This window comes from Capronia coronata (genome assembly GCF_000585585.1).
Source record: "Capronia coronata CBS 617.96 chromosome Unknown acBCG-supercont1.2, whole genome shotgun sequence".
Classification (NCBI taxonomy): Eukaryota; Fungi; Ascomycota; class Eurotiomycetes; order Chaetothyriales; family Herpotrichiellaceae; genus Capronia; species Capronia coronata.
In genome coordinates, this window is record NW_006912894.1 from 3,135,137 (window position 1) to 3,154,675 (window position 19,539).

At 52.9% G+C, this 19,539-nt stretch overlaps 8 protein-coding genes across 8 annotated transcripts; 3 read left to right on the plus strand and 5 right to left on the minus strand.

Annotated features, from left to right (window-relative positions):
* Positions 1 to 219: 219 nt before the first annotated feature.
* A1O1_02793 (uncharacterized protein) lies at positions 220 to 1,797 on the minus strand (the record flags this gene model as incomplete). Its single annotated transcript, XM_007723703.1, has 3 exons — positions 220 to 1,552; positions 1,610 to 1,740; positions 1,789 to 1,797. 3 exons carry the CDS (start codon positions 1,795 to 1,797, stop codon positions 220 to 222), a joined length of 1,473 nt encoding a protein of 490 aa, XP_007721893.1.
* A 1,019-nt stretch (positions 1,798 to 2,816) lies between these two features.
* A1O1_02794 (alpha-1,3/alpha-1,6-mannosyltransferase) lies at positions 2,817 to 4,427 on the plus strand (the record flags this gene model as incomplete). Its single annotated transcript, XM_007723704.1, has 2 exons — positions 2,817 to 3,021; positions 3,094 to 4,427. The coding sequence occupies 2 exons, from the start codon at positions 2,817 to 2,819 to the stop codon at positions 4,425 to 4,427; spliced, it is 1,539 nt and encodes a 512-aa protein (XP_007721894.1).
* A 387-nt stretch (positions 4,428 to 4,814) lies between these two features.
* A1O1_02795 (uncharacterized protein) lies at positions 4,815 to 6,833 on the plus strand (the record flags this gene model as incomplete). Its single annotated transcript, XM_007723705.1, has 1 exon — positions 4,815 to 6,833. The coding sequence occupies one exon, from the start codon at positions 4,815 to 4,817 to the stop codon at positions 6,831 to 6,833; it is 2,019 nt and encodes a 672-aa protein (XP_007721895.1).
* A 484-nt stretch (positions 6,834 to 7,317) lies between these two features.
* A1O1_02796 (uncharacterized protein) lies at positions 7,318 to 8,819 on the minus strand (the record flags this gene model as incomplete). The annotated part of the gene is made up of 2 exons (XM_007723706.1): positions 7,318 to 8,528; positions 8,618 to 8,819. The coding sequence occupies 2 exons, from the start codon at positions 8,817 to 8,819 to the stop codon at positions 7,318 to 7,320; spliced, it is 1,413 nt and encodes a 470-aa protein (XP_007721896.1).
* A 1,274-nt stretch (positions 8,820 to 10,093) lies between these two features.
* On the minus strand, positions 10,094 to 11,194 carry A1O1_02797 (pyruvate formate lyase activating enzyme; the record flags this gene model as incomplete). Its single annotated transcript, XM_007723707.1, has 1 exon — positions 10,094 to 11,194. One exon carries the CDS (start codon positions 11,192 to 11,194, stop codon positions 10,094 to 10,096), a length of 1,101 nt encoding a protein of 366 aa, XP_007721897.1.
* Positions 11,195 to 11,584: 390 nt separating this feature from the next.
* A1O1_02798 (uncharacterized protein) lies at positions 11,585 to 12,547 on the plus strand (the record flags this gene model as incomplete). Its single annotated transcript, XM_007723708.1, has 1 exon — positions 11,585 to 12,547. One exon carries the CDS (start codon positions 11,585 to 11,587, stop codon positions 12,545 to 12,547), a length of 963 nt encoding a protein of 320 aa, XP_007721898.1.
* A 294-nt stretch (positions 12,548 to 12,841) lies between these two features.
* Positions 12,842 to 14,776, minus strand: A1O1_02799 (uncharacterized protein; the record flags this gene model as incomplete). Its single annotated transcript, XM_007723709.1, has 1 exon — positions 12,842 to 14,776. One exon carries the CDS (start codon positions 14,774 to 14,776, stop codon positions 12,842 to 12,844), a length of 1,935 nt encoding a protein of 644 aa, XP_007721899.1.
* Positions 14,777 to 17,754: 2,978 nt separating this feature from the next.
* Positions 17,755 to 19,483, minus strand: A1O1_02800 (uncharacterized protein; the record flags this gene model as incomplete). The annotated part of the gene is made up of 4 exons (XM_007723710.1): positions 17,755 to 18,018; positions 18,074 to 18,743; positions 18,820 to 19,252; positions 19,306 to 19,483. 4 exons carry the CDS (start codon positions 19,481 to 19,483, stop codon positions 17,755 to 17,757), a joined length of 1,545 nt encoding a protein of 514 aa, XP_007721900.1.
* Between the last annotated feature and the right edge of the window lie 56 nt (positions 19,484 to 19,539).

The window sequence follows — 19,539 nt, forward strand, 5'->3', positions numbered from 1 at the left end:
CTTGATTGGATTCATCTAATCATTAGCAATTCTATTGTACCTCAGGACTTCGGCCTGCAAAGTCTACAGCAAATATGTCGTCCATCGAAGAGAACTTGAATTATGCTCGAAGCCCTCAGGAAGCTTCGAAGTAGTAACGCACAACATCCTTTGGAAAGACGATGAACCTGCAAGTGCAGCAAGCCCAGGGTTGAAAATCGACCCCGTTCCCTAATCCCATCACCACTGCATCAAGAAGCCAACAGTGAGAGCACCAAAGATCAGAGATCCGAACTTGGTGTCGTCAACTTTAGCTGCAGCATTGGTGTTGGTGGGTGAGCTGCTACTGCTGCTGGTGCTGGCAGTGCCGGTGGTGCTGGCGGTGCCTGAAGGTGTTTCTGGTGTAGTGCCGCTAGTATTGTTCCCGGGCAGATTGCTCTCATCATTCGCTAGAACAGTCAACTCCAGGCCAGTGAGTTGTTGACCGTTGGTCGCATAGACAATCTGGGAAGGTTTGGTGTTGGTGATCGATGAAGTTCCAGTTGGGTAGCTACCGGAGACCCCTTTCTTGATAAGATCGTCAACACCATTAGGTCGAGTAGGAATGTCAAAGCTCATGCTGAAGTTCGTCCCTGCAAGAAGGCTGTGACCACAAGCAGGCGCAGTCAAGGAAGTGGCGGTCGCATTCGCTCTCGCGAGCAACGCAACATCCAAGGCATCATACTGCTTGCGCAGATTGTCGTAGTCCCGAAGAATGGAGACGGTGCCGTTGTCATTGAGGTTGACCAGACCATAGTTGTTGGGCTCCTCGCTGTACTCGTAGATGAGACCGCCAGAGAATACAGGAGTCATCTGCTCCGAATACAGAACAGGCACCTCGGTGAACACCCGAGGCGAGACATTGTTGCACCCATATTCAGAGAAGAAGATAGGGATCGTGGTGTTGCTGAACTCCTCAACCAAGACATCGTAGCCGGAAGTTTGGAACGTGGCATCGCCGCACCAGGAGTAGCTGTTGAGACCGAAGAAGTCGATCTTTGAGCTGGTCTCATTGGCGAGCCCGCATGACATGTAATTGAAAGTGCCCATCAGCAGTGGACGAACGTCAGCCGCTGAATAGCCGACAGGGATGTCACGCGAGGCCTGGGCGGCGATGTAATCCTTGATATCTCTTGTCACCGCTCGGATGTAGGCAGGGACCTGAGGGACAGAATCTTCGTTTATAACCTCATTGCCACTGAAGAAACCCAAAGTGTTGTTGAAGTGCATGAAGCCTTCTAGAACCTGGAAGACTCGCTGCAGATAGTCCGAGTTGTATGATTCCCATGGAGCACCTCGGTTGAGAGATTGGTTCGGCAGAGGGCTGTTGACGTCGAGGATCATGTAGATGCCCGCCGCATTGAAGATCGAGGCACACTCGCTGTGGTCCAAATCAGGGTCTAGGTTATAGACACGAATGGCATTGACGCCCAGGCGTTGCATGAGGGCAGCATCTCGGAGGCAGACCGTGCCGTTGCTCAGTGGGTCAATACCCGAACCAGGGTCGAAGCCGGAAGAACCGCCAGGTTGGTAACTACATGCGTATGATCAGCATGGGAGTCTCCAGCATCCAATAAGTCCAGTCTCTTACGCAACACCAATGATTTGAAACCGTGTTCCGTCCACACTATTGACAAAATCGGCGCCTTTGACGACCAAAGGGGACACAGCGAATGTGTAGGAGGTGAACAGTGCTACAAGAGCGAGTAGTGCGGTCTTGAACTGTCAATTGTCAGTCTGAATGCAACGGAAACAGGGAATCGCCTTTACCAGAGCCATGTCGACCGACAGGTAATGTAGAGGATTTACCAAGGAGCGCTGGAGCTGAAGCAGATGGCCTTGATTGGGAGGTAGGAAGAGAGGACTCGTGGAAATCTGGTAGAGGGGAAAAGAGGGATGAACGAAGGGCACAGCTTCCTCTCAAGTGAAGCCTTTTGCAGAAAAGAAAAAAGAAGCGAAGCGAAGCACGATTAACACCCGCAGGTGTGTTTCTCACGATGCACCAGCACACAAGCAAAAGTGTTGAAGTTGGAAAGAGAAGATCTGACGGATGAGCGGCCCAGCTGCAGTCTATCAATCGCACGCTTGTGGTGGGAGCCCCAGATGGTTTGGCACTTTTGGGCGTGGAACAGGGATGCCACAACACGCGCATAGTGTAACTAGTCCCTTAATGGTACTAGTAGCTTCAGTTAAGCTGTCACCTTAATCAACTGCAGGCACTCCTAGTGGTTGGCTGCACTACAGTAGTAACCACTGCACCGCGCCATGCCGTGCAAACATGCCAGGAAATTGCCCGAAGACTGTACCCCTCCCAAGCAGCCAAGTCCCCTTTGCGCAACGCCTACGGAGTTCGTCATCGTTACATGTTTTCTATCTGCCAACGCCTTTTGTGGCCCCAATAGAGGAGTGTCCAAGCATGTGCCGAGCAGAAATACAAGGTGAAACCCACCGCGACGCGCAATTACCAAGATATGTCGTCTTGTGCTCTTCTCGGCGATGGATGTTAAGATTGTCCCTCGAGGAGTTGTTGTAGTTTCAAGTGCATCACAGTGACGCGTCGTGTCAGCAGGCAAAATATATGCGCAGTTGATGGAGAGTAGATCAGCGAGCCAGATCAAAGAGGTTGGACAGTTTCACTATTCGGAATCGTTGAAGTAAACAAGTTATGAAAATCAAAGTCACTACATACACAGTTAGGAAGGTTTGCCGATACCAAACTGCGGCCGGCCAACGTGCTTCATTTGAAGACACTGAAAACCACCACTCTACAGAATCCTCAGACCCGTCCTACCTCGTCGATGGCTCCTTCACAGGAGGTTGGCTCCTCCCCATCGTCATCTGATACCCGCAAAAGAATCGTGTTCTTTCATCCAGACTTGGGGATCGGCGGGGCCGAACGGTTGATTGTAGATGCCGCAGTGGGCTTACAAGAACAGGGAAATACAGTGACTATTTTCACTTCCCATTGTGATCCTCAGCATTGCTTCGAAGAGGCAAGAAACGGTCAGTCTCCAGTCATTCACTCGCATCCTACGCCGCTGTCATCGGCCGAGAATTGACAGAATGTGAGTACAGGCACCCTCGATGTCCGCGTCCGTGGAAATACTCTCTTCCCTGCCAAATTCCTCAATCGCTTCCATATCCTGTGTGCAACTCTGCGCCAAATCCACCTCCTCCTATCAATAGCCGTCCTAAGTAATGAGCTTGACAGACTGAAGCCGGACATATTCATTGTTGACCAGCTCTCTGCCTGTGTTCCCTTCTTGAGATGGTTGTATCCTAATCGGCAGAGGACCTTATTCTACTGCCATTATCCCGATCAATTACTCGCCGATCGGCGAAGGACTGGTCTTTCGGGGTTGGTGAAGACCATATACCGATTTCCGTTTGACTGGTTTGAGGGCTGGAGTATGAGCGCAAGCGACAAGATTGTCGTCAACTCGACCTTCACAAAATCCGTTGTGTCGAGAGTGTGGCCGAATTTGGCCAAGTCACTTGGCGTGATATACCCTTGTGTGAGTGTAGAGGCGAAAGAGTCTAAAACATCCTTGGATGAAAAACCTCTGTGGGAAGGGCGGTTCAAAATCCTCCTGAGCATCAATCGATTTGAACGGAAAAAGGACATTGGGTTGGCAATCAAAGCATATCACAAGCTGTCTGCCGCAGAACGGCAGGGGACCCGTCTGGTGATTGCTGGCGGCTATGATCAGAGAATTACTGAGAACGTTCAATATCATAAAGAATTGGTTGAGTTGGCAGAAGGTCTCGGTCTGTCCACGGCCACTGCCAAGACGGTTCCCACGGCCTTGGGAGTTCCAAGCGACATTCAGGTATTGTTCTTGTTGTCTGTACCGGGACCTTTTAAAGCAACGTTGTTGAAGAGCTCGCGCTTATTGCTTTACACCCCAACCAACGAGCACTTCGGGATCGTGCCGGTGGAAGCAATGCAATATGGTCTACCAGTTCTGGCTTCGAACACTGGAGGACCTATTGAGACCATTGTCGAAGGCAAGACTGGCTGGCTACGTGACGTTGCCAGACTCGACGAGTGGGCTGCTATCATGAAGAAAGTCCTGCACGAGCTGACCCCGTCAGAATTGGAAGCTCTGGGTCGGCATGGAAAAGAACGAGTTCGCCAGCGTTTCACGAGAGACATCATGGCTCGGAAGTTTGAGGACGAAACGTCAGAAATGCTGGCCGGCAAGAGACGTGCTTTCCTAGAGAGGAAGGATATCACTTTGGGGCTCTGGATCGTGGTCGCTTTCCTAGCAGCATTGCTGTCCACGATCATCAAAGCAAGATTTGGGCGTGGTGATCGGAGAGCTAGTGAATTTGCGCGCGCAAGGAGGATGCACACGGACCCCAATCCAGAGCTGAATACCTTCAAGACGATACAATTGATACACTGAGCATGAATTACCTACCTTGATATTGACTAGTCGAACAATAAACGTTACCATAATAGTAGGATTCTTACGGGGGAAGCTGTAGCCGGGACAAGGGTGCGCGAGGCTGGCCACACTTTACGCGTCGGCACGCTCTGCAAGCCAGCGACGCGCCTTCCTGAACGCCAAGATTGTTTAGATAATCCATATTCGGTCAGGCACCCGAAGCACCTGCCAGTAAGTATGTAACTTCAACTTGAAGTTGTTGTTGTCGTCTTCCCATCAACTTCACGGCGCTTTAGCGTTCATAGTGACATATTGTTGCCCCTCCTCGGCCTGCTTCGCGGGCAGCGTGGCGCTCGTGTTCGCTACAGTCTCTGAGCATCTTGCTCACGCTATCACGTCTCAGATATGACAGAGGTGATCGAGCTGTTGTCGTCGAGTTCGCCACCGAGTACAACTCCCAAACCGGGACAGCAGACAGTCTTGTCAGCACAAGAATCAGTGCTGTATGAGACGTTCGATTTCCGCTCTGATGACTTCGACGAGACCGGCTCGATTGACTTCCGTCTCGATCGGCCTCTGAAACGCCCCCGTCTAAGTCCAGATCGTAATGTACGGCGGATGAGCCTCGGCCGAGGCGGCCGAGGCAGCCAAGTTAAGCCACCCTGCGTGGAACCGACGATAAACATCTCGTCGGACGATGTTTCATGGCCACATCCCAAGCCCGACAAAGCTGTACAACTACCCAAAAGCTTTGCGCCGCAAGAGCCGAATGGTAATATCTATGATGAGATAACCTTCTCATCCTCGGCTCCTGAGTTACGTCGCACGGAGGCAGGGAAGTCAGGATCTCCCTGGAGGCTTTCGCTCGATGATTCGGATGATGATCTGCTGGACGATGTCTTTCAGAGTCTTTCCCAGCCGACCAGACATGCGTTGAACGACGATGATGCAGAAGATTTGTATTCCCAGAGAACCGCCAGTCTGCTGGCCAACCTTACCAATCAATTGGGTAAGGAGAGAAAGCCCAACTCACGGCCTCCCAAGTCCAAGGTATCGGACACCGCATCGAAACAAACTGCACTGGCCAATGCTCCAGATGATATTCAGTTTTCTTCAAGTCCAGTGAAAGCCCCAGCCTCTAGGCCTTCCAAATCATCGGACGATCAAAAGGCATCCAAAGCTGCTGAGAAAGCTGCTTTGAAGGCCGAAAAAGAGGCCGCTAAGGAAGCCGAAAGAGAAAGAAAGCGCCTGGATCGTGAACGAAAGGCTCGAGAAAAGCAACAGGCTGCTGATCTTGCGGAGGTCAACAAATCGAAGACAGGCAAGAAGGTTGCAAGTCCAGAGATGCTTCTGGATATGTCAAGCTTTCTCAGAGGGACAAGTGTTGGGAATCAGGTCGAGCAATATATGCATACCGCTCATGTCGAGGTGAACTACTTCGATGAAGAAGTCAATCTGACAGAAAATGCCCCGGAACAAGATGTCTATGGCAACGTGGTCATGTGGCGTCGCAAAGTCAAAGCCACTTATAATGATGAAGAAGGGCTGTGGGAGCCTACGTCGTCTAGCCGGATAGTCAAGGAGAAACATGTCCTGATTCATCTTCCTGCTGTCGAATTTGCCGCCATGATCCGTGGTTCAAAGGCTACATCTCCGCCCTCACAAGTACCCACCGAACCAGAGATGAAATCCAACCTGGATGCTCATGTGGCATCGATACGTCAAAGGTTTCACGACTGCATTCCCTTCTATCTCATAGAGGGTCTGGAAGGCTGGATCAAAAAGAACGCGAACGCGAAGAATCGAGCATACACGGCTGCTGTACGGGCACGACTAATCGAGAGCGATGCAAGAGGCTCGGCGACTTTACAATCTGGTAGCGCTCGGGCGAAATCCCGTAAGAGGAAAAAGCCGGCCACCGACAATCTAGATCTGTCTTTCATCACGTCTGACGTGGTTGAGGAGCTGCTCTTGCACCTTCAGCTAGCGCATCAGCCAATTCTGATCCATCATACAGTGTCACCGGCGACCACGGCGTCGCAAATCTTTGCGTTGACGCAGCATCTCTCAACGCGGCCATATCGACTGGCGCAGCTCGACTATAACCTCAAATCAGCCTCGTTCTGCATGGATACTGGTCAGGTCCGGACTGGAGATGATGCCAAAGACACAGTTGTGAAAATGCTCCAGGAAGTTCAACGGGTGACGCCCAGTATGGCTTATGGGATTGTGGACCAGTGGTCAAGCGTCCGGAAACTGGTCACCGGCTTCGAGCGACATGGCAACCTGATGCTTGAGAATGTGCGGAAATCCGCGAACAGGGACGGCGCATGGAGCGACAGGAAACTAGGGCCAATGGTCAGCAGGAGGTTGTACAAGGTGTTCATGGGCCGGGATCCTTCCGCCACCGACGGCATGTCATGATGGGCTATGGTGCGTGTATGCTGCAGCAGGGGGTACTGTCAGGATTACACAGACATGAATTGGCTTCAGATCTTGTATTGAAGAGATAGGTTATCGGATAGAGCTAATGATTGTTGGGAAAGACTACTACTGGCTATATGAACAATGTGGACAGACAGAACAGGATTTCACCGTCGGCCTCTACGGTCTATCGATGATCCAGGTGACAACTCTGGGAGTCACTCTTCCTCTCTCGTTCTCCCTGGCAGCCTGTAATTGCATCAGGAGCCTTCCGAAGGCCTTCGTCGATGGCGCTTCTGTCCTCTTGTTTTCTGATCAATCTTCTCTCCGCTCTCGCACACCACGGTTGCCCCCCGCGACATACCCTGCACTCCAGGGCTCTGCTGTCAGTCAACGCGTGATGAGCAATGACCCAACATACAGCGGAGGCGGAGGCTCATTCCCCTGTTATTGACATGCATCGGCGCCCACTTCCGGACCGCGATTAGAGAATCAGTCGTCCGCACTTCCACATCAGACTCCAACCACCAAAGACGGAGGCCAATCCGGTGAAGATGATCAAGGGCCCGTATTCGGTTCCGTATCCCGAGTTTGCCGGACCGTTCAGGGTTCCGGTCTTCAGCAGCTGCACACCGGCCAGACCACCGCTCACGTATCCGAGCCCCCTAGCGCCGTTCAACAAGCCATACACGACACCTATATCGATCGCCTCGTTTCTGTCCGCGGACTCGTGCTCCAGCTGTTTGATGACGCCGCCCCACGTGGCACTATATCCGCTGGCGAAGAAGCCGAAGGTGATGGAGAACATCGTGAGCGCGGCCATACTCGTGCGTGGCGCCAGGCCCCAGAGCAAGAAGACAGCCAGGGCGGAGCTGATGCTGGAAACCCACGTCACGGTGTTTGCGGAGAGCGGATACCGCTTGTTGTCGCTCAGATAGCCGAAGAACGAGCTAGAGACAATGCCGGGGATGTTGAACAGACCCAGAAGCAGGGTCCCCGAGGTCTGCGACAGCGAGCCGGCGTCCTGGGCATACGAGTTGAGGTACGTCTGCGGGAGGCCGTAGCCGGAACTCTGCATGATCGTGGCGACGCAGTAGACGTAGAAGGTCTGATGTTTGAGGAAGTGCCACGGCGTGTGGCGCGATCGCGGTCGCTCTGCGTCTGCCGTCGAAGCGTGTTGCTGGACCGGCGGAATCAGGAAGATGGCGCCCAAACTGCTTCCCGTGATGATGGCGGTCCAGATGCGCATCGTGGTGCGGAAGCCGTAGCGGTCCAACAGATACCCGAAGAGGAACGGACACGTGGAGCCGACGATGTTCTTGCACGAGAAGACGAGGCCGTACGCCACTGCGCGGTTGCTGGTCGTGAAGCTCTCGCCGAGAGAGAGCGTCGTGGGGCTGTAGATCAACGAACTGCCCAGGGCGGCGAGCACGCCTTGGGTTGCCACGAGGTGCCACTCGTGCGTGCTGAACGAGGACAGCAGGAAGCTGATGAAAGCAAGCGCCACACCCGTCAGCGCGACCGCGTGCCGGTACCGCGCGTAGCGTTGGCTGAAGGCGGCGAAGAGGAACGGCATCGTCAGGTACACGACGCCGTTGGACGTCGTGCCGATCACACCGGTGGCCGAATGCCCGCCCTTCAGGAAATGCGCTTTCGAGTAGTATTCTTGGAACACGCCGTAGCTCATTGCAAAGCCTGATGAGGGACAAAGTGAGTGAGTGAATGAGTGACTTCTCGCAAATGGGGCGGGGGAGTCATTTCTCAAAGAGACGGCTTCAGCGTACCCCAGATTGGAAGTTGTAGGATCGCCGACGCCAGCAGAACACGGTTCCTCTTCCTATCGATCTCCTGCTGTCGGCCTTGGGATGAGACATCCTCAGAGAAGTTCTCCAATTCGACCTCGACTTCGTCTCTGCGCGGGTCCTGGAGATCTGAGGACGGGCGCGCGACGTTGATGTCGAGGGAAGGCGAGTCGGTGGGTGCCATGGTTGCTTTGAAGGGTAGGTCAAACTGTGGGGGAAAGTATGATAGCACTGTGGGTGTACTTCCGCCTTGCCTCGTGGTTTCATTGACAACTCCTACCAGGGAGGTTTTCATCAGCGTCGGATGATGACTCAAACCGGTTATATAGTATATACAGAGTAAGAGTCAGTATGACTCAAATCTTCCGTGCCCCTCCTCCTCCCCGCGCCATTTCTAGGACCCACTGAAAGTCGTGCGACGGGACAGGAGATGGCTCCGGAAGAGACTTCGCGTCCCTGTAAGGACTCCAGGGACTCTGTTGTTTTTTGTCAGTTCAAATATACACAGGCTCGGCAGCACCTAAGGTCGGCAGATCCCTGCAGCGGTGGCCAGTCGCTCCGCTCTCCTCGGGCCGGTGTGATCGGAAAGCTCGAGGTCTTCTTGTACAGTATTACTACAAGGCCACTAGGAAATGCTAGAGTCTTGCCCAGCCACCATGTCAATTGCTTACCTCTCATGTCAATTACTACGTATCTCCTCAGGAGCCACAGAAGGACCAATTATTTTGAAGGCCGGTCTCAAAAGACAGCTAGGCGGTACATTTTTGGCTGCATAGTCGATTGATACTGCCTCAATTATGTGTATCGACGGTGCGCTTTGTTGTCATTGATGCCGCTCCAGGCTCTGAATTCGAGCGAGGACGTTCGACAGGCTCCCTGACAGGAACTCCTCGTTTCTCGCACACCTGTTCAAGGCGGAACGTATGCTTCTGATGCTCTTCTTCAAAGCATTCGTCAAGGTGGGGGATGCATCTGCATCTGCCGTTGTCGCCTCGAGCCTTGCCTCGTTCCTTTCCAGTTTCCCCGCTAACCTCTCCGTGCGATGTTCTTCATCTGCCATGGCTCCACTCAAATACAATTGTTCCTGCTGGAGCCGGGAGTGTTGCGCAGTGCAGAGAGGCGGGTTGACATAGAGAAACGGGCCCCTTCGAATAGCATCATTGGCATTTGAGAAGGGGGGGGGGGGGAACACGGCGTGTAGCCGGCAGACACTATAAGAGTCGGAAATGCGAGCCCCTAGGCGCAACATCGGGCGACGGATACTGGCACCTTTGTGTGAATCCAGTTCCTTCAATGGTGGCTAGTACAAAGCAGCAAGGCTAGCCAACAGCGACAAGTCTGATGGAGGAATGTGACATGAAGCTGGCCGAGGACTCGGACACTGACAAGACGTGGAGGTGGCCGGAGATGTACTAGCATTGATTTGGGAAGGTACGTCGGCAAGGCTTTGACTCACACTCAGATGTTCCACCCACCGTGCCGAGCAGGCTCAATGAATCTCCAAAGACCGGCCTCCCGAGCGGCTTTCTGAACGACATTGACCTCGTCGTGAGTGACGGCTCTGTTGATCTCTGCGTATCGCTTGTCGGTATTGTCTCGAGAACCTCTTTTGGGCTTACCGACATGTGCATCTGGGTGGTATTGTTCCATGATATTGACAAAGACATCCCTCCCAAGTGTCTGAGACAGCCACTTCATGATCTGCACACCCTCTTGCTCTTTACCCGGCATCACCAGATGGCGTACCAAAACACCCTTTTTAGCAATACCATCTGGTGTAAAGCATAAGTCGCCGACTTGTCGATGCATCTCCTGAATACTTTCTTTGGCGACATCGGCATAGTTGTCGGCCTTGAGCAGCCTCTTGCTTGTTTCGTTGTTCCAAACCTTGAAGTCAGGTAGATATATATCGACCAAGCCGTCCATGAGTTTGAGGCTTTCCAGACTATCAAAGGAGCTGGTGTTGTACACGATGGGAATCCTGAGTCCCATGTCCCTCGCTGTCAATATGGCAAGGGCTACTTGTGGAACGACATGCTCCGGGGTCACAAAGTTGATGTTGTGCACGTGGCCCACCTCTTGTAGCTTCAGCATCCATTCAGCCAGTTCTTCAGGCGTAAGGTCAAACCCAATCTTTTGATGTGCAATATCGTGATTCTGGCAGAAGACGCAACGCAAGTTGCATCCACTGAAGAACACGGAGCCAGAACCGTTATGCCCCTGCAAGCAAGGTTCCTCGCCGAAGTGGGGAGCGATGGTTGACACCTTCACGGTCTCTGCCCCAATCAGGCAATGCCCGGTTGTCTCGTAGCGGTTCACGTTGCAAAGGCGAGGGCAAAGGTTACATTGTCGTAAGTGGGCGTATGCTGCGGCTCTTTTCCTCGCAGCATCGATCGAAGAAATCAGGTGGTATCTAGGGATATAGTCGTCAAGCAGAAAGGGAGGGGCTAGGTGCAGCCCGCGTCGGTTGGGCCTGCTCGGTTGAAGCGCAATCGAGGCGCGAGGCACTGACGCAGGCGCCCTGGTGATGGCTGGGCTAGCGACGAATGATCTGAGCATGGTGCCGGCATGGAAGGGAATCCAACATCCTCGCCTGTCGATGACCGGTGAGACACCACCTATGTCCCTAGGCAAGGAAGGTAGGTAGGTATTTATCAAAGCTGATGATGGATGGATGGGAGGAAAGCAGAAACACCGAGTCGACGATTGGCCGGAGCAAGACGTCATGTCCCACTGGCAGTACAGACAGAGCATGTGCGAACAGGCGCGGAGCGCGGAACACGGAACAGCCAGGCCGCCCCCCGACTCCGAATTCCGCACATAATTCAAAAGGTAAGCTACCCGCACATGCATGACACTTGTTGAAGTTCTGACAGTGTCGATTTGTAGAGGCTTCTACGTACACCTTGCAAGTTCGGTCGAGGACCTGTTTCCATTTCATGTATCAAGATGCGCGCCACAATAGCAGTACCAATCACTCTCCTCCTCGTCGTGCGAGCCTACACCCGCAAATCCCTGACACCTCTGGGTATAGCCGCCGCAGCGTTGACTGCCACCATACACGCTCTCCATCCTTCACCAATTCCGTTCACGCTGCTATGCACGTTCTTCCTCCTTGGGACGGCCGCTACGAAGGTGAAGCACGACATCAAAGCCACCCTTACTCAGTCAAGCAGCGGCCACGCCGGCGGCGAAGGTGCCAGAACGAGCGTTCAAGTATTTGCCAACAGTGGTTGTGCCAGCGTGCTGGTCCTGTTGCACATATGGCTCTATGGGATCGGACACTCCAGCAAAACGACATCTACATGTTTCGGTGCGGGGGAGAACAAGACAGCAGATCTTCTGCTCCTGGGTATAATGAGCAATTACGCAGCCGTTGCGGCAGACACGCTGTCGAGTGAGCTGGGCATCTTGTCCAAGAGCAGGCCTGTTCTCATCACAAGTCTTCGCCCCGTCCCTCCCGGTACCAATGGCGGGGTCAGTCTTGCGGGCTTCTCGGCTGGTGTCGGGGGAAGTGCGGCCATATCGGCCACGAGCGTGCTGTTGCTGAGAGTCTGCGAAGGAGGCTGGCTGAAACCTTCGCACGTGTTCCTCCTGCTCACCACATTGGGCACTGTTGGAACGCTCCTCGACTCTCTTCTGGGTGCTTTCCTGCAGGCGTCCGTGATAGATCGTCGAACAGGAAAAATCGTCGAAGGACCGGGCGGAGTCAAGGTGCTCACGACGCCTGGTCAATCACATGCCGGTGCTCCAGTCCACGAGCAAGTGGATGGCCACGGCAACAAAGGAGGCGACAAAAGCCGCATCATCAATTCTGGCCACGACGTCCTGGACAACAACCAGGTGAATCTGATGATGGCTTCAATCATGAGCATAGGGGGAATTGTTGCAGGCCAGCTCATATGGAGCTAGCGCGAAGGCAGTATCGAGCTTCTATGTTCAGTACGCTCATTATATTACACCCGCACATACATCGTAATTATGACCGTCCCAAACACCTATTGTGTCTCTCACTTCTAAACAGGCGCGCATTGTCAAGTTTAATGCCTGCAGCAGAATCAATCAGCAGTAGCTAGTGTCAACCCGTACCCAAATTGTCAACAGACCGTCTCCAATTTATGCTAGAAACAGAAGGACAACCTTATTTTCCCGTTTCCAATTTGCACCGGACGCCGTTTCCAAGATCATTGCGGCATAATGTAACATTCAAAGGACAAGCCATGCAGCAGAAATGGCCACCAAACAGCACCCCGACAGCCATGGTCGCAATATGTCCATCCCGGGCGAGGCACCATTCGACTCATCCGCAGTCTGCGTTGCCGAGGCGGAAACAGACGTGGGTGCAGACCGGCTCTGTGCACTTGAAGATGGCCCTGTTGTTGGCCCTGTTGTTGGCCCTGTTGTTGGAGCGATGGTAGTGGACCCGAGGCCAATTCCTCCTACCCCAAATGACACAGTTTGGCTTCCAATGGTCGTTGTCAGTGCAGGAGCGCCGGACCCAATACGATAGGTCGTGCCACTGATGACGGCCTCGTTGCTGCCCACCGAAAATGTCAAGCCTTCCGCTGTATATACAACACCGGGCATCTCTGTGATATCACTTGGGGTTAAAGTAGCGCGTGGTAGACCCACCCCGTTTGGACCGACGGAGACGACTGTTCCATCCACAGTAATGGTGGCTGTCGGAGCGCCCTGACCAATCCTGTATGTTGTCTCCGAGATGATTGCCACCGTTGGACCGATAGTAAAAGTCAACCCGTCTACAGCGTTGACAATCGTTGCAGGACGTGCAGATCCAGTAGTCTGTTTGTCCCGCTGCATCGAGAATAGATTGATGGTCGCTCCTGGTGCAACGAACTCGGAAGGTCGGATAGTGAATGTAGCCCCGTTGTCTTCTACAGTCGTGGGACCAGAAGCTGGGATGGCAACAGTTCGGCTGCCAACCATAACCTCCGAAGGAAGGATAACAATGGGAACTCCGCTGATTGTGGTAGTGAAAGTTGTAGTTGGGGACCGGCCCGTTGCCGACGCTGTTGCGAAACGAGAATTGATAATCGAGGCGATGATGTCGCCCAACTTGGTAGTGGCTGGAGGTGCTTCAGCGGGAGTAGTGGGTATTGTCGCGCTGTTGCCATGTATGGGCGCAGAGCTCGTATCATGATTGTTCAGTGCTGAAGACGGAGCGACATCACCTGGTTGAGCTGGAGCAACCCCATTATTGTTGCTCCGAGTTGTCGGTGTAGGATCCCTGCTGCCACCGTCACTGCCACCGTTACTGTTATTATCCCCACCGCCGCCATTATTACCTCCACCATTGCTGTTGTTGTCACCACCACCGCTACCATTGTCACCAGGGTCGTTGTTGTGACCGCTTATGCCACTGCCGCCATCCGCCGACGGAGACTTGGTGGGATATTGAAAGTCGACGCCGGGAGAGGTGGTTGATGGAGCGACGAATGGCACTGGTGTCTTCTTGGTAACAATAACTGTACTTGTGTAAGCGACGCTGGAATATACTGGGGACGAGGCCACCGGGACCAAGGATCCCAGTGGCTCCAGTCCCGGTATAGTCGCGGTTGTGATGTCTGGGTTCGAGCTCTTGAGAACAGAAGGCTCCCCGGTCTGAGATGTTCCAGGAGGGTAACCTGATTCAACCGCAGGAGTGCTGAAATTGGAGACTATATTGGGATTGAACGTCTCAATCATGGGTACTACTGTGGCTGAGCAAGCTGGCAAGGGCGTAACCAGAGTCGGTGTTTCCGTCACAGATAGATTGCTTGCTGTCATGGTCACAGTGAACCCTTCAGTGACCGTGATATAGACAGTGGGAGGAACCGATCCATAATATGTGACGGAACCCGTACATGGGAGGGGTTCCGTGGTGGGGTCGGCGCCCTCCGACGTAGTAGAAGAGGCCGAGAGTGCATCTGATGATAAGAGGGTGAGAGGTGTATAAATATCCAAAAAGGTCGAGAAGGACGTATCGACCGTGGTTGTGTTGAGGAATAACCCAGGAGTGGTCGTGTTCGAGAATGATCGACCTTTGCGCATAAATCTCAGAGACAACTTATTGTCCAACGCCAGAAAATCCGCATGTACGACAGCCTCAAATAGCAACAAGATGGGCCAGATGTTGTGCATGTTTGCTCCGTTGTGTAAATGAGATCCTTCTCTTCAGCCCGAATCGCGGGAACGAATCAACCAAATATATTGCTTAAAACGAGTGACTGTGCGAGCGCGCACTTCCGATGAAAGCTCAGTGCTTCATAGCGAGCTGCGGAGAGGAATGCCTAGCGACTCTCTGCCAGTGCAGGGCTGGCAGAACAGTCGCGAAGGTGTGGTGCGGTGTCGTAGTTCGCGAAGGTTGGAAGTCGGAAGTCGGTAGACATATAAGGTGGTGAGAGCAGCCGTGGGACAAGTCTCAATAATGCAGGGACAGGAGACCGCGGGCTAGAGGATCGTGGTCTGGAGGGCGGAGCGTAGGCACCACTGCGCCGACCGTATCCAAACTTTCGAAGCGGAAGTTGCTGTCGCTGCTAGTGACAGCGGTTCACAATTGAATAAATGAGAAAAAACAGTGGCTGGAAACTCCGAGTTGTGGTAGTACGTGACGCGGAGAGGTAGCGAGGTCTGTACCTAGCAGATGTCTTTGACGAATAAAATTATTGAAATGCGGCCGGTCTCATGAGGCGGAGACGACACGCAACAGGGAACAGGGGTGCTGGATTACCTAAAAATTTGTAGGTAGGTACTAAACACACCGACTACTACATCTGGAACCCTGGCAGGCGGCACGCAATCACCGTGGTTCAGCTAGTTTGGTATCCACCTAGTTCAGTTACCTTTACCTACAAATCTATGCCTTAGGGTTACAACTGATAATAATTCACGGATGAGAAACAATCAATATCTAAGTAGGTAAGGTGCTATGAGAAGAACCCTGAAGTCTGGGTAAAAGACAGTGTCATTTGTATGAGGAGATTGATCTGGGTTCTACTCTGTACGCTGAGTTCTGTCCAGGCGTCAAGGACGTTGTTGGGTTCTCCTGCTTGACCAAGATCCGCAACGCGTGAAGTGCGGCTCCGTGGGCAATATCCAAGTTTGACCCCATACTCTGAGGCCCGAGCATTCTGTTTCTTGGTGACTTGGATGAATCGAAGCCTGAGGTGGTGTTGTACACCACAAGTTGAATGTGCGCAGGTGACAACGTGACTAGGACGTGACCAGCTCAAGTCGACGGCTGCATGCAGTAAGTTAGAGCACGGATTCGACGTCGACGTTACGGGCTCACCTCAGGGTACTTATATACCTAGTGTGCGAGTGGTAAGGCTGGCAACGGCACAAACGAGTTTACAACTCACGAGCCTCTTTACGGCTTCCCCACTACTGGGGTGCCACCATCGAGAATTCCGAAAGGCGACAACAATTGTATTAGAAGAAGCCATCTCTTCCGCCTATAGACCAGTCGCCGAGCAGGGCGAGATGCATGCTGTGTGTCGCAGGCTATAACGAGCGCCCCGCTGCCGACAGGGATTGGTTTGAACTTTGAAGATATCGAAGTCTTCTATAAGACCCTCGTTGAGCGCCAGCATGAGCGCCATAATGCTCTGGACGCTGGCCAAGATCGGACTACGGCGCGCCTCGACCGGTTGGAGGTAGGGCTGACCTACGCCGAAGACTAATCGCGTCGCCTGTGGGCCGAGGGCGGCTGGTTGGGCGGCGCCTTCGGGTATGTACTGAGTTGCAGCCTCGTACGTTGGTGAACTGGTCTTCTTGATTGGCTTGTTCTTTATCCTCTCTGGGTGCCATGCTAATCTTCTGGATCGTTTCAAATGGACCGAACGTATCCGAAAAATGTCACGAACAGGTCCACGCTCGCTAAGGGGTCGCCTAAAAAGACTTGAATTCCAGATAACTTGTGCCTGGGAATCCTGGACCTGGAGTTAATATCTTATCATGCGCCGGAGCGACGCCCCGCGCCATAACGATATCTCAACACGCTAGGAAAGGTTCCAGAGTCTATCGTGGCAAGACAAATAAGCGCTGTTGCGGAACAGCGAGGACTCCTGCCGGACTCTCAATCCGGTACAAGATAGGGTGATGTGCGTACTTGAAAGAACCATATCATTCGAGGGCAAAGGTAAGGAGATATGATCGGCAACGGCGGACGCATCCTCGACGACCAACCTTTTCCACCGGACGAGAGGCTTGAGATACCCGGGGTCTACATCGACTGAGACAGAAGCGAAAATGCACAAGGCTCAAGAAGTGACGGGTAAGGTACAGAAGCTAGTACCGGCGAAGGAGACCTCTGAGGGATCTAACTGGGTCGCGTCGCTCACTGTAAGCCGACAGGTATGTATCAGTTGGGTTAGCCGAGCACTAGCGTACATTCACTCTGGCCTGGTTCAAGACTGGGGGAGAACTTAGGTGGGCAAACCCGTAATAAGAAAGCTACAAACCAGCTGTGGAAAGTTCCACGTCTAACCACAGGAGCCTATAAGACAACAACTTACAGACAGCCTACGTGCGGAAACCTATCCAGAAAAGCCAGTACTGAGCAGTATACTCTCAGAGGTACGAGAGAGAAATGAGAGGCGAGTGAAAGCAATTCTGAGCGGCCGAGGAGATAGAGGAAGGATGCCGAAATACTAGGGACCCAAATGTCTGAGGGCAGGATGGACTCAATGTATAAGGCCCACACCATAGACACCCTCAGGTACACGAAGGAGCTGCCTCACAGCAGCGAGACTAATACAGAATGGGGACTGCTGGCGTAGTTCAAAGTCGGATACCCAGAGGAGGTTAAGCGGAAGAGAAAGAAAAGACATGATTAGGGCCAAGGGGAAGACAACAGCCTCATAAGTCCCGAGTTGCGGATAGGCGGATGCAAACGAGTTGAAATAGATACCTTGAATATATCGACCCGCTCTATAGACTCGTACTCTTGTTACTGTCCTCCTGTATCCCCCTCTTGCCCAGAACCTCTTTATCTTGTGTCGTGACGCTCCAGTATAGAGCGACACATAATATGGCGGAGTATTCCTCGGGTTATCACTGATAGAAACATCAGATTCCTTGCTTCTGCACCAGCATGTTGGCTCAGCCATCCTCTCCTTCTACTCTTTCTTCTCAAATGTCACATTCTCGGTGTCAACCACTTCATTCTCGGTGTCGACGACTTCACCCTGCAGAATTTGTTTCTTTTGTACCAGCTCATCCGCCAAGATCTCATCGGTAAACTTGATCTTTCCAAACTTCCGAGTTGGCGTCTTGTTCTTGTACAAGTAGTCGAGCTGCTCGAGAGAGAAGCCTTTCATCTCGGGAAGGAAGAAGAACACCCAAACAATAGTGACGAAAGAGAATGAAGACCAAATAAACCCCTGGTTTCATTGTTAGCTTTGGTAGGCATGAACGTGGGAGGGGTGTTAAGCTCACAATCCTGGCTCCTAGATTACCATATCCGGGGTCCTGGATAAAGGGCGAAACCGAACTAATCAAGAGCGAGACCCCAAAACCAAAGAAGACAGCCGTGGCGAGAACTCTCTCACGGTTGCGAGTTGGGGCGGCCTCAGCGGTGGTGATCCAGACAAGTGGTGATAGGACTCCAAACCCGACATTCCATAGGCAAATCAGGGCGATGGCAGCCTTGGAGGTTGCACTGTTCTTGTTCTTGATCACCGTGTTGATGATGGACACGATCAGGAGACAGACACCACAGAAGCCAGTAGAATAGTATAGGATAATACGACGTCCGAATTTGTCCGGAAGGTAGTGACCGCTGAGAATGGAGGCCCAGTAGATGACGTTAATGGCCATAACAATGGGGAAATAATCCGATACGCCTGCTGCCTGTAGAAACGAGACGATGTAGTTGTTCATGTAACTCGATCCTTGGGCCTGTTGCAAACATTGGATACCAGTGGCGATGAGGAAGCGGCGGAGATCCGGCCCGCGGAATACATCGGTCCAGCCATGGAATCTGTCGCTGTGGCTGCGATCCTCTTCGACGGATATCTCGAGGGAGTTCACGTACTCGACGGCGTCGAATCCATTGGTCTTTGTCTTGAACAATCGGTCGGAGGCTTGTCGCGCCGCATCGAGGCGCCTAGACGTGGCATTGAGATCAGTATCGCTGGACTGCCCGATAACAGAGAGATGATGGATCCTTTCCAACCACTTACCCTTTCCAGACTAGCCAACGCGGACTCTCGGGTAGGAATGGCGAAGCTGTGATCATGACGGCCGGCGGAATAAGCTGCAGGCCCATGGGAATCAGGTAGGCGGAAGAATCCGTTCGAGTCGACGTGGCGTACACAGTCCCCGAAGCAACGATAGCACCGATCATCAGCACGTTCTGATACAGGCCGACTGCGGCACCTCGGGCCCTCGGTGTCGAGGTCTCGGAGAGGTAGATTGGCACAATATTGGCACAAAGACCCATGGCCAAAGACGCGATGACCTTGCCGCCCACGAATTGGCCAAACCGAGCCTTTTCTCCCGCTGCACTGGTCATCTCAATGATAATTCCGATAATCGAGATAACTGCAGTGGCGACAATCGAGTATCTGCGTCCCAAGTAGTCGTTGATGTAGGGGGCTATCATGCACGCAACCACTGGGAGGAGTGTCAGCATTTGCCTAAAGCCGCAAGATAAACAGCCCACGCACTAATTCCACCGGACTGCACAGAGCTACCGGCCGACTGCTTGCTGGTGGAGAGGTTGCAGGTTTTGACACCGTCGACAATAGCACAACTGCCATAGTCCCGAAGGAACGTTTGGGAACCAAGGAGGGTTGACCACCACCCGTTATCGAGACCCTGTACACGTGTAAGCAAGATGAGCATAATGATCTCACAGCGCGGGTCAAATGCCCTCGTAGGAGATGAGGCTGCTTACAAAG